The sequence below is a fragment of the Pollachius pollachius genome, assembly GCF_949987615.1.
Source record: "Pollachius pollachius genome assembly, chromosome: 5".
Lineage (NCBI taxonomy): Eukaryota > Metazoa > Chordata > Actinopteri > Gadiformes > Gadidae > Pollachius > Pollachius pollachius.
The window spans coordinates 9,508,816-9,522,640 of NC_136938.1; the positions used below are offsets into that span (position 1 = coordinate 9,508,816).

The 13,825-nt window shown below is 42.2% G+C and overlaps 1 protein-coding gene across 1 annotated transcript; it reads right to left on the reverse strand.

Moving 5' to 3' along the window:
* Positions 1–6: 6 nt before the first annotated feature.
* Positions 7–12,280, reverse strand: LOC307075556 (prepronociceptin-like; the record flags this gene model as incomplete). Its single annotated transcript, XM_079736186.1, has 3 exons — positions 12,146–12,280; positions 1,278–1,414; positions 7–588 (listed from the first exon to the last, which is right to left on the reverse strand). The coding sequence occupies exons 2-3, from the start codon at positions 1,398–1,400 to the stop codon at positions 7–9; spliced, it is 705 nt and encodes a 234-aa protein (XP_079592312.1). The 5' UTR covers positions 1,401–1,414; positions 12,146–12,280.
* Between the last annotated feature and the right edge of the window lie 1,545 nt (positions 12,281–13,825).

Genomic DNA, 13,825 nt, shown 5'->3' on the forward strand with positions numbered 1-13,825 from the left:
AGGCTGCTAAACCTCGTTCTGTTGGGTCAGCTCTTCGGACACACTGTTGTAGTTAGTAGCGCGGGTGCTCAGGTACTGCTTCAGGAACTCACTGAAGCGCTTCTGGTTGTTCCACTTGCGCGCTGACTTGCGCACGCCGATGAAACCGCCGTACCTCTTCTGGTAGGACCTTCCCGGTGAGACCAGCTTTCGGTAGCCGTGCCGCCCTTTCAGAAAGCCACCGAAACGCTTGGAAACACTGAGCCCTGCCTCAGCCTGCTTTCTGGCGCCCTCACCCTCCTCTAAAGAGTTGTGGTCGATGTCCATGGTGCTCAGTTGGTTCATTCCCAGGGACGCGTCGTCAAACCTCTGTAAGGTCAAGGCGGACAGGAGGCTTCCCTCAGCATCGAGCCCAGCCGCCTGGCGCTCATCCCTCTCTTCCTCCTCCTCCTCCACTGGTGGAAGGAGGGCTTCTACCTCCTCCTGGGCTCTCTTCAGTATGTCGCCCCCTATGGACACAGAGGAGAATGGCAGGAGGGCAACAGCCTGGCGGCAGCTGTCCCAAGTTGTGGATGGAGATATTCTGCTTTCACACTCGATCAAACACATCTGGAGAGAGAGAGGGAAAGGGAGACACAGAGATAGACAGAGAGAGACAGAAAGACGGAGAGACAGACAAAGAGTGAGAGAGTGGAGAATACGAGCGATAATTAGAATGATGGAGAGAGATCATTCCAAATGTTATGTGTATTCAATCCAAGAGAAAGATCCATATTTTCCTACATTTCACGTTTTAGTTTATGGCATGCTAAAACTCCCAGAGGGCAGTGGGGCGTAAAGGAGGAATGTTGAGATCGGAGACAGTCACACATCTATCCTCGGGAATCAATTAGCCAACGTTAATGACAACTGAAAGCCCACAGGGGTTATTTAGTGACTCACAGATAGAGGGGCTATGGTAGAAGATTGAAAAAGAGGAGGGAGAGAGAGAGAGTGAGAGCTTAACATGAAACCTCGCTGTTGTCCTTTTATTTCATCATACCGAGGGTATAATGGTAGAAGTAATGGCACAGAAATATAGTGTTGAAATAGCATGAGCTCGTTTAACTTTCGCATGGTTTTGATTAGCATCATTCACCACATTTCATGTGAATATGAAGTGGTGTTTATTGTAAGTCAAATTAACGTAACAATATAAAACTAACAATGAACCGTGGAGTTGAAGTTTAGTTTATTTTCAGCCAGTTGTGACTCATCATGGTGTTAAAGTTGTTTTTTTTCCGTAAGTTGTGTCTCACCATGGTGTTAAAGTGATGTTCATTGTCCAGCAGGTGTCTACAGGTAAGACAGTCTCCTTGGCAGTCACAGTGTCCCGGGACAATTCGGCAGAGCAGCAGTAAAACCACAACAAGCGTCTTCATGGTTCCACTGTAGACTAGAAAAGAGAGAGGAATTTTGTCATTTTAATACACACACTTTATTTGGTCTTTCTATTGAGCAATAAAATATTCTTAAGAAAAATATTTTCCATCAAAATAAAATGGCTGGACTGACTCTGGTGTTTGCTTTTCCATTTTGTTGTAGTTTGTATTAATAGTGAATGTTCCATGAATATCTAGTCAAACTCAGACTAAACTGAATTTGAAAATTAATAATTATATTTAACTGTTGGCTCTATGGAGGCACATTTGCCCTTGGTTAACATTTACACTTGCAAACACTCTTCACATCATCATCTACTGCAAGATGCTTAAACGGTTGCATTTCTCAAAGAAGATGTCGGTTCACATCATGCACAACCAAGCCTCGGCATTTGGTTTGGATGTTACCAGGCGACTGATTTAATCTCGTTACACTTGAATTTGTTTAATTGGTGCCAAGATGAAGCCCTCTGGCATCCCACACCATCACAATGTTCAGAGGAACATGCATATACATAGAGGATCAACATGCTCACTCTCTCTCTCCCTCCCTCTGTCTCTCTCTCTCAGGACCAATAGAGTATTTATCCAACATCTAAGTTGTCTGTGGTTTGAGCTTCTGTAGCTGGGAGGAGCAGGCCGAGCCACACCAAACACACGCACATTCATTTCATTCTCTATCACACATAAACACTCTTGTGTCTCACAAACTCTCGCTATCACATACACACACACACATACACAGTGACTCACTCACTGACGTTCACACCAACATTCACGCTCTCGCTTACTTTTTCTTCCATTTGCATGTGCACACACTAGCAAGCGGCATTGGCCTCGTGAACTCACACACACAAACATCTTGTTTTCTCTTTCTCTCTCTGTCTCACACACATACACATTTATTTTCATTTGCTACTATTATTGATATCATCATACATACGAAATCTGTAAAAGCGCACCACAGTTGAGACAAACACCCAACACTATCTATCTCTCTATGCTTCTCTCTGTCGCAGACAAACAAACACACATAGGAATGAGGTTTGTTCCTCTGTGTTATCTGTTGTGGGTCGCAAGATTGAATTTATTTGCTTTTAAATGGAACCCTTCAGATTTATAAAGTCATGCATCATAGAATCACATGACATAGAGATTCACAATATGTTGAATAAAATTAAATATAGCATACGACATTGAATCATCATATGTAGACTCACATGACGTAGCACTGCATAACACACACTGAAATAAAAACAACCCTACCCAACATGCAAGCTGTAATCAAAAATACCCCACACATGGACTATGCCACCACCAACGCACACAGAGACCACACACAGCCATGTATGTGTGCATGTATGTGTGTGCATGACAACAAATGGTTTCAAACACTGTGGTTTGGCTACCAGTGCATAACTTGGTAGCCAATACATATATTTTCGCGTGATCGTCAACTGGCAAATCCTGCTTCCTTCTCATTACTGGCACCTGTAGCTGGTAAGTGAACTGCAGCCTACTAAAGCTTGCACTTGGATCACTGGAGAACGACCTCTGTGGGTTGCAACAATTATAAACTACTGTTAGTTATTATCAGAAATAAACGTTCAAATAAAAAATGCATGGAAGAAACAAATTCCTCAATCCCGGCTTATTCATTTCCTTACTTCTCCCCAAATAAAATATAAATCAGTCCACAGACTTTTCTATGCAATGGAGAGAATCAGGGAAGGGCTGTTTTTTAAGTTGCATTACAACCTGTCATATAATGGTAATTTAAAGAGATTATATTTGTTAACTCCTCAAAGTAGTCCCTTTGAGGTTAGATGATCAACAGTGACTCTTATTTTTTATAAATCAGACCTTAGGGCTCCTGGCTAACATTCTCATTAATAAATATATTTTGACATTGATTATTATTATTATTATTATTATTATTATTACTATATGTCACAATGTCATTGTATTATGACCAACATCGACGGATCATTGATTTATGTCACCACTGAGGGACAAAGAAATCAATTCACGCTGTGTAGAAAGCCGTAGAAATACAAAGGCTGTGATGGACCTAAAGGCAGACAGACTGACCAAAAGAGAGATGCAATGACTGCTAGAAACACACACACACACAACAGACAAGTGGACTGACTTTTTGTAAGACACACACACACAGACTTGTCAACATCCAGTTAGATTGGCCGACTGCTCACAAGACAGAAAAACAGGTTGACAGAGAGACAGACATAAAGACATATGGACTGACTATGCTTCGGAAGACCAGACAGACAAGTCCAAGCCCAGTTTGTTTCCAGTGAAACACTGTGGGGCGGTGATGATTGCGTGTTTCTCTGCCTTCCTTTGACTTTGATGTGTCTGGGGGGGGGGGGAGAGAGAGAGAGGAATAGTCTCCCGCCACGATCTCTTGAGGGACTCGTCAACCCATTTTCTGTGTTTAATTAAGTGATGAAGCGCTAAATAAAGTGGTTAATGAAGTCATTAGAGTAGAGCTCTGATGTGCTGACGCAGAGCAGACAGCAGCGACTCTCTCTGCTGGTATAGCCGGGAACAGAATCTGCTGCTCTCCCATCTCCTCCTGAGATCAAATCTACTGCTCACATCTTCTACACCGATGCAACCATGTGCTACCTGCCCCTCTTTAAAATTAGATTACATTTTTTATTTGTATTTGAAATCAAAAATAAATCTGACACAAATGATATATCTATATAATATAAGACGTGCAACAGAGTGACATTGTGATGCATGGTCAGATCGCAGTATCAACCAGCAGATGACCAAGATGAACCCCATGCGCAACAGATTGGGAGGTTGTTGTTGTGATGGGCAGTTCCCAGTGCTGCCCAACATGAGAAGACTGCGGATGTGTGATTGTATTGGATGTAGCTGTGCAAACTACACAAATATGTACCACAATGTACAAAATACTGAAAATAAGAAAACAAAAATGGAAAAACACTTAAATTCTCCAAGAAGGTTCATTTAAATTCAAGAACATTTTGTGTGTCTTGTACACCGGGCTGCACAAGACACGCGGTTCGCTCTCAGGTCACCGGAAGCTTCCCTATCTGGTGAGTGTTATCTCACCTTCCCTCCATTAGCAAAAGAAATGACTGTGGTCTTGCCTAGCGACTTAACGACGGATTATCCTCGCATGGTGGGCCACCAACGGCATGCATCCGTCAAAGCCTCTTCCTGGATTTTTGTGGAGAGCCCACAACTGCAGATTATAATGTAATTCGAATGTACAAATCATACGTTCCCATTTTGTGTTGCCAGTTTAATCCTAATTGTAGCGGCGGAAGTTCTAATTCTTGACTGCATTGCGTCACACAAAAGTACTTAACTTTTTTTGCAACACAGACACAGATTACTGACCATACTAGAGACACAATTCTAATACTTTCAGTAGAACCCAGATGTTTTTCATGTACTATACAATAAATATAGATGTATATGCATAAAAAACCTTAAGGTAATGTTCAATAAAAGGTTTTCCAAAAAAGTTTTTCTTCACTCTATATTTATCCTTTCTTTTTAATTAAAATTGTGCCTATATGTTCTTTAATATCGGCTGATGTAATATGTGTGGCGATAATGCTCCAACTGATTGACTGAAAAGTAATTAAAGAACCTTAATTTGATATTTTTGTAATGCATTTCTATTAAGGCTTCAAATCGCTACAGGCTGCTCCAACGTGAAGATGCTTTGCAGATAGGACTTTTCAGTGTCAAAAGGCTTATTACTTTTTCAAGCCTTGAAAATGGGTTTGCTGTAGGATAAGGCAGGTGGATGTGATATCGAGTGCTGTTTACCTCCTGTCTGCCGAGTAGCATCCAGCTGCAGCCCCAGAGCCGGACACTTTGTTGTGGCAAAAGCACTGAAAAAAAACACTGTGGTGTATATATCTTGTATTTAGTGTAAAAAATGCCTAAGATGACTTAGCCAGATAGTGATTATGGAATGTAGGATACAGCCAATGAGGCACAGTGAATCAGCAGTGTTAGGAGAGTAGAGTTAGCTCAGATATCACAATTTGGCCAAAATATGACTTCGGCAATTATGCTATAACGGTATAGAACCTGAGTCAATTTCACAATCTCAAAGGGCTTCACATGCTATGAACCCTCCTAAAGGACCCAGTATATATTCAGTGTGTTTGCACAAAAAAAAGGGCAATTCTGAAGCGCAGTGTGTTTTGGGCTCTTCCTCTTCGATACGCTGCCTGCAATCAGTCAACAGTACGACGTGATCGAGTCTCCCCACTCACATCTTTAACCCGCCCACACTGACTCTATTACTCGGTTTAAGCAATCTTGTTCCACAACAGTCTGTCTCTCCTTATGTTTTCTCAAGGCAAACATAAGTACTTGGTTAAGAAATAAAAGACTTTGAGACTGTAGCTGGGGGGAAGGGGTTTAGTCAAACACCAGCCAACTAATCTAGTTAGCGGCACGGTGCAGAAACGACTTCTGAAAATAAGTGATTTTCTTCAAAAGACTGTATAAAGGGAAGATTAACAAAATACTAATAAGCTTGGATGAATAATGCAGAGGGTTATTCGGGGCCTCCGGCGGCTCGTGTTGTTGTCTCGTCACTCTCTGACAGATAATTAAAACCCGCTTTGCAATTTTTAGGGACTCTAGATTGAAAAAGCCCACCAAACTCAGCACCTCCTTCACCGACGTGTGTGTGATTGACGCTGTTGTCCGTTGTGAGCCTTTCTCGAGGTACAATGCACCGTGGTGTGTTTTAGTATTGATGATTTACTGAACAATGTGTGCCAGTGCCCCAGCATGCATTGATTTGATACAAATCATTATTGATCATGGGTTGACAGTTTATGGTCTGGACTGCAAATCAGCCTTGTGATAAATATCACAGCTGTGCATCAGGCCTTTTTGGTACCCTCTCCACCCACACTCTCTCTACCTCCTCCACCAGCACTCTCTCCCCCACCACCCACACTCTCTCCACCCACAGCCTCTCTACCCTCTCCACCCACACTCTCTCTACCTCCTCCACCCACACTCTCTCTACCCTCTCCACCCACACTCTCTCTACCTCCTCCACCCACACTCTCTGTACCTCCTCCACCCACTCTCTCTACCTCCTCCACCCACACTCTCTCCACCCACAGTCTCTCTCTCTACCCACCCTCCCACAGTCTCTCCCCACTCCACTCACAGACTCTCTCTCTACCCACTCCATCCAAACTCCATCAAAAACCTGTCCGGGGCAAGTAAGTAAATATGCGTGTGTGTTTTTGTTTGTATGAATGGGTGTATAAATATGTATATATATATATATATAGATATATATATATATATATATATATATATATGTATATGTAGTACATGGATAGATGCTATACCAACATACACACACCTCACACTCATGTATTAAGGTTATTCAATTGAATAGACAATTTAATTTGGTTGTATCAAATTGAATCCAGCAGCCATGGTGTAATAACTCCACATGTTTGATATAAGGTCATTGTATTTATCATTATATTTATCATTGGATTACAAGGTAGGTTGTAAAAGCTTCATTTACACGAGCCATGGAAGTCATGACAACAGATAACATAGGAGGACAGCACCCCTTCCACAATATCTGTCAACTGATGACGCCAGACAGTGTGTGTGTGTTTTCTATGGATGTGAGTGTTGGTGCATGTGAGTGTTGGCGTTGTGTGTGTGTGTGTGTTTGTGCGTGCGTGTATGTGCGTGTTTTTGTGTGTGTGTGTGTGTGTATGTGTGAGTGTGAGTGTGTGTATGTGTGCATAATGTCCAGAGAATAATCATGGGGTTTGCAGCATTGTGCTCAAGGGATTAACTTCTCTCTTATCTGGCTAACTCAGGAGATAGAGTGACCTTTGACCCGTGCCAGCCTGACCTGTCCCTCCCCCACGCCCAGTGCCCTGCTGGTGTCACGACAAACTGATGGTTTTCTTCAAAAGAACACCCGGGACAAAAGCTTAAACGCAATTAAGTAATGAAGATACTGGAAATAAAAGTACAGCCATGATGAAACTAAATAAACAAATAAAAGCTTGGCAAAGCCACAGAACCTTACGATAAAGGTGTGTTGAAACAGCTTGATATGTAGTGAATATCGTGTCGTCTATCAAAATAACAGCATATTAAAACTGGATGTAAGGTTAAAGTTAAGTTAAACTTAAGTTCAGCGCTTGAATTGGAAAAAAATAAGTGGCAGTACTCCCTTATTCACATATAAGCGACGCGTGCAAATCAGTAATTGTAAATTCTGAATTCTTAGAGTAAAAAAAAAAAAGTAAGAGGTAATGCTGAGCTTCAAAAACTATTTAATCAAAGGGACAACCATTTCAATTATTGGAGTACACTTGCTTTAGTGTGTAATGAAATTAAGTCTTCTTGCTGGGATGTCCTTAAATCCTAGGAATTTATGTAAAGTAAACCAGTCCAGATCTAAAAGGTAAGTAAATATAATATGTCAGATATTATATAAATATCATGGATATATACTGTAAGTAGCAATTGTTAGCTAACATGCCTGCCATAAGAATTTGAGTAATATTATAATGACAGGGCTGTGCATCTGTAATGTTTGGTTGTTTGTGTGCCCCCAAGTGACCAAAAATTGATTACTGCAGCTTTAAGATCCATGTGTTAACAAGTTAAAATGAAAATATACTTGGCAAAAACACGCCTCCTCTCAACAGCAACTAATCAAAGGGACAACCATTTCAATTATTGGAGCACACATGCTTTAGTGAGCAAATCTGCATCACCATGTGCCAATTACATAAGGATTTAGTGTGTGGTGCAATGAAGTCTTCAGGCCTGAAATGTAGAACTCTGGTGGAAGCGATGAAAACAAGGTGACTCCACATCTATGAGAGGAGGCAAAATGGCCCTCCATGTTCCCTGTGAACACACACAACAGAGACAGACACAGATAGAAGACAGAGTTAGACAAAAAAGAAAATTAGAGTAGTTATGCAGCTTGCAATCAATGTAGTCAAAATACAAAATGCTTTGTTAGATTAATCTCATTGGCTATTCTAAAGAAACAGGAAGTAAAAAATTAGGTTGTATTGTTTGTTTGATAGTAGCATAAATTCAGCAAGCATAAACTTAATAAATAAGATGTTCACATACTTACAGAAATGGCACCATAGGCTCTGTGGTTAAACCTCAGGTTCTGTTTCATCCACATCTTACCTTGCCTTTGCGGGGAGAGGCTGAAAGGGATCAGAGGTAGACAATAAGTTAGCTTTGATTTGGTAATGAATTCAGTGAGGTAATCTATAAATGGTCAATTAATAAACCATAAATGTCAACAATTGTACTCTAGTGTAACTCGTCAGCAGAGTTGACAAATACTCACAGCCAAAAACATAAGTAAACAAAAAATGTAGCTTTAACAGAAATATTGAATGTCAATCTTGATTAAAAAAAAGAAAAAAGATTGTGCGCAGACTAAATATTATAAGACAATTAACCTACTTAAAAAAGGGTCCAGCAGGTCTTGGGGTCAGCTTTGCTTGAATGGTGAGGAGCTCCACATGCTGTTTCATCTGCAGATCTTCTTCCCTTGGCAAGCCATGACTTTACATAACTTTGTGGATTGAAGTGCTGTAAAGGTGGCCCATTGCATTTCAGAAACCCCTTATTTTCGAACGCGACACAGAGGAAGCCATTGTTGTTGACTTTGTTTCCGAACTTCCGGTTGGCTCGGTGTGTAGCATACCTGCGGAGCCCGGAGCCCCGTTGTTTGTTCCGTCCACTTTATAGGATCATAATATGATAGAGAGAGAACCGGACTTTGATAGGGCAGAGTAGAGTACCGGCAGCCTGTGTCGGTACGCAAGAAAAAGTGCCACTAGCCAAAGGGTAAAATGTAGCAGTGCGGTGAGATTTATGATAAAAGGTTTAAGGGTGCAAGAGATTAACCGCCAGAGGTAAATCCCTGCACAACACTGATCAAAGTGTGGTAAATAAACCCCAAAAAAGTATCAATAAAATGTAATACCGGAAATTTTCAATAATTATAAGGGAAATGTGACCTTTAACGGCTGGAATCCTGCATTGAAATGAGTGTTCATAATAAGGTTAATGTGACTTCAAACCACTTGGATTGCAACTTTCATTTGGGAAATCGAAAACCTTTTTATATGTGAGCTGAAAACAGGATAACACCGCTACATTATGCCGGTCTATAGCACCTGAATCAGCAGCGAAATGAATTTTCCATGGCTGTTGGCCACGGCCAGTGTGTAGACAGGAGATGCGGATCCTCCTCGGACAGATACTCAATAAAATAGTTAAACTTACGGCAGAACGTCTGATCGCAGGCAGACGTCCTCTCCTCAAACAAGGACTAGCTTCCCTTCGTTCGGGCTATTCTCAATTCCTCCTTTCAATATCCAATTTCTACCTCTTATTTCTGTTCACTGTTCTTATATCTGTTCACCTCTACACCAGCAGCACCAGTATCCTCCTTCAGGTAGGAATCAATACTGTGTGTGAATGAAGACAGAGCTGAGTGTCTGGTAGATTTTGATTGGCTGTGGGAGCATAGCTCTTTATGGATGATCAGCCTTGTTTAAAATTGCTTTGAATCTTGATGAGCTTCATTAGGACCAGATGAGATTAGACCTTGAGTCAACATGTATGACACCCACTGTAGGAAACCGCACACACACACACACGCACGCACACGCACGCACGCACGCACGCACACACACACACACACACACACACACACATACACACACACACACACACACACACACAAGCAGACACACACACACACACACACACACACACAGACAAACACACGCACAGACCCAGACACTCGCATGCGTGCACACTCACCCACATGCACATGCGCAAAAATGTATTCTCTCTCTCTTGCTCTCTATCATTCTCTCTCATTTTATCTCTTTCTCTTGAGAAGAGGGTTAGAGAGAGAGAGAGAGAGAGAGATGCAGAAATGATGAGTTAACCGCAAGATGAAAGAAGGTGAAATCTCTAATTCTGTATTGGTTCTCCATTGATCTCTACTGTTCAATACTACTCAGGGGGACAGGAGAGTAAGACTAAATCAAGCAAATCCCCCCAAAAACAATATATATTTTTAAACGGTATGTTAAGTTGTTGATATTTGATGCATGAAGGAAAATCCTTTGACCTTAATGTGTCTGTATTGTCATGGATTCTTCGTCACAGGTCTGGTGACCTTGATTTAAGGGAAAGAACCAGAGGCAGATGACTGTTATTAACCCTTAAGCACTCTCTCTAATGGCCCTTCAAACTACTGAAGATGACACACACACAATGCAATCACACACACACACACACACACACACACACACACACACACACACATACATACAAAGCATTCACATCCGCATCTAACAAAAACACACACACTTAGAAACACACACACACAAGCACACGCAAGCACATGCACAGGCACGTGCACATGCACAAAGACACATACACACAAACCCATACCCCAACCAGATTAAAGGCTGGTCAATCACTGCATGAAATAATATACATCCCTAACAGGCATTTAGCACACACACACACACACACACACACACACACACACACACACACACACACACACACACACACACACACACACACACACACACACACACACACACACCACCTGCAACCCCGAAAGGTGAGATGAGACACGTATTAGCATCCATTAGCTACTCCTTTCATCGCTGGAGCGACACTTTTCAATGAGAAACAAAATCAATACTGTGCAAGAGAGATCACTACTTGTTCTAATATAACTTACATAAACACACCTATGGATGCCGGCTGGACAGGTAGACAATAGAGCTCCCACCAAAAATTATGAACTATCTAATTATTTTCATAGTGGATGATTTAAATGGTTTACCAATTCATTTTTTCTTCTGATTAATATATTAACCATTTTGTCTATAAAGGTATTAGCAAATGGCCATCACAAGTTTCCAAGGTCAAAATTGGGTCCTAAATGTGCTTGCTTTATCTAACAAGCAGTCAAAAAGTGAAGTATTGATTGTAGAATGAATCATGAATCAAATTTAACAATTTCTGAAACAATTGTTTCGGTACTAAGTATTTGTACTTAAATATAAATAATTAAATTACTGCATAAATTACTTTTCATTTATTAATCATCAATATTTCCGATAGTGTGTTTCAATTGATTAATCGCGGAATCGGCTCAGCGTTGACCGACAGATAGACAGATAGGACCACTAAAACTACTTCAAGTCCAAAGTGTGTAACGCTGCATCCTAATGAGCTGTGATCATGGTCAGCTAAACACTCGTCATACAACACAAGGTCAAAGTTAATAGTCACAACAACGCAGGATGCTGGAGCAGACTAACTAGAGATTGTGACTATAACTATAGGTGGTCCTCCTCCTCTTTTGACAACTTTCACTGCCAGCACTCTCTTTCTCTGCTGAGCTACCGTTCTGCAGCTGTGGGATATTTAGCCTCTCTATAACCTCTATCTACAGCCTCGGTCCGCAAGTAACCTATTGAAAAGGTTCTCTTCAAAACAGATAATGGCCTAGCACACTGTGGGGCCTGTAGTGCACATCCCACTGAGAAAATGACTGAGAAAACTCTCATTCCTGATTAATCCTAAACATACACACAAACACACACAAACATATGAACGCACAATACAATCCCCATCTCAGATCCTACCTGTTGGTGGTTTGCAAGGTTTGTGTAGTTAGGGTCGCTGGGGTCTCTGAGGTCAAAGGGTGAAGTCAGGGTTGTTCAGTGGGGAGGGAGGGGCAATGTCAGAGCTAATATAGGTCCGTCTTCTGTCTTCTAGAGAGCCGCTCTGGTCCTGTATAGAGTGCAGCATGCTGCTCTTATAGGGATAAGCCCCTCCCCTACCCACACCATCACTACCACCTTCCCCTCCCCTAGACACCATCACGACGTACCCTCTCCTACCATCGACACAATCACCTCCACCCCACTCATCCCTTAGACATCATCACTTCCACCCACTCATCCCCTAGTCACCATCACTACCACCCAACTCATCCCCGAGACACCAACACTACCACCCCTCTCCGTCAAAGACACCATGACTACAAACCTTCTCTCAATCCTAGACACCCTCACCACCACCTACTCATCCCCTACACACAATCACTACCACCCCTCCCCTCCCCTAGACACCATCACCTCCCCCTATCCCACCATAGACACCATCACCTCAACCCCTCTCCAACCTAAACATCACCACTAACATCCCTCTCCTTCCCTAGACACCACCACCACCCACTCATCCCCTAGACACCATCACTACCACCTGTCCCCTTCCCTCGACACCATCCCTACCTCCATCCCCCATCATCACCCCCCATGACCGAGGCCTGAAAAAGGGCTGGAATTTATAGACGGAGAGGGCAAAACAATTTGGGAGCTGAGAGTGAGGGAGAGAGATGAGAGGGAGAGAGAGGGAAGTGAGTGGGAGACGATGGTAGGGAGGGGATGAGTGAGAGAGGACGTGACGACCGACAAACAGTGCAGTTTGAGAAACGCAGTGACAGGCAGAAAGCAAGGGAAAGATAGAGCGAGGCAGTTGTCAATAATAATAATAATCAACACCTCGAAAGTTGCTACAACAAATATGATATGAGATCCATGAAGCATTGCGTCATTTTGTATCACGCGACAGTGCGTGACAGCGTCAGCATCTAGGGTTAGCATCTATTTGAATCTGTACTCTTTAACTGTGGTATTTGGTTCATGTAGTTGTCTATTTGTGGATGGTAAAAGAAAAATGGTTGTGTCCTGTAGTGGCACAGGCCAATAAATTGCTCTCCTGTTTCACCAGTTCCTGAAACAACACAAAAAACTAAACTGGGTGCAAACAGATTTCAGATTTGATTATTTGACATCAAATCAAATCAAAGAGAGAATAAGACTGAGAGCAGACGAGCCACAACGAGCTCTGAACATCAAGCAGATAGTCATCTCCAGGCCCACACACACACACAAACACACACACACACACACACACACACACACACACACACACACACACACACACACACACACACACACACACAGCTTTCCTCCCTCCTGCCCAACAACATGACGGCTCGTCTCCTGCCATTGATTACACATTCTGTCGTTCTTTCGCAATTGGAGGTGAAAGACAACCAGCTAAATGAGCAATTAGCCGTCATTGTGGGGTAGAGTGGGACGCCGCAGAGCCTAGACAGCGTTAGCATAAGTGTTCCAAGTTTCGCAAAACACACAACGTCTAAATGATGAGAAGACACACAAGACAGGACACAGAGAGGAATAGAGAATTCAGAGGCAGTAAAATAAGAGAAAGGTGTGTGTGTGTGAGTGTGTGTG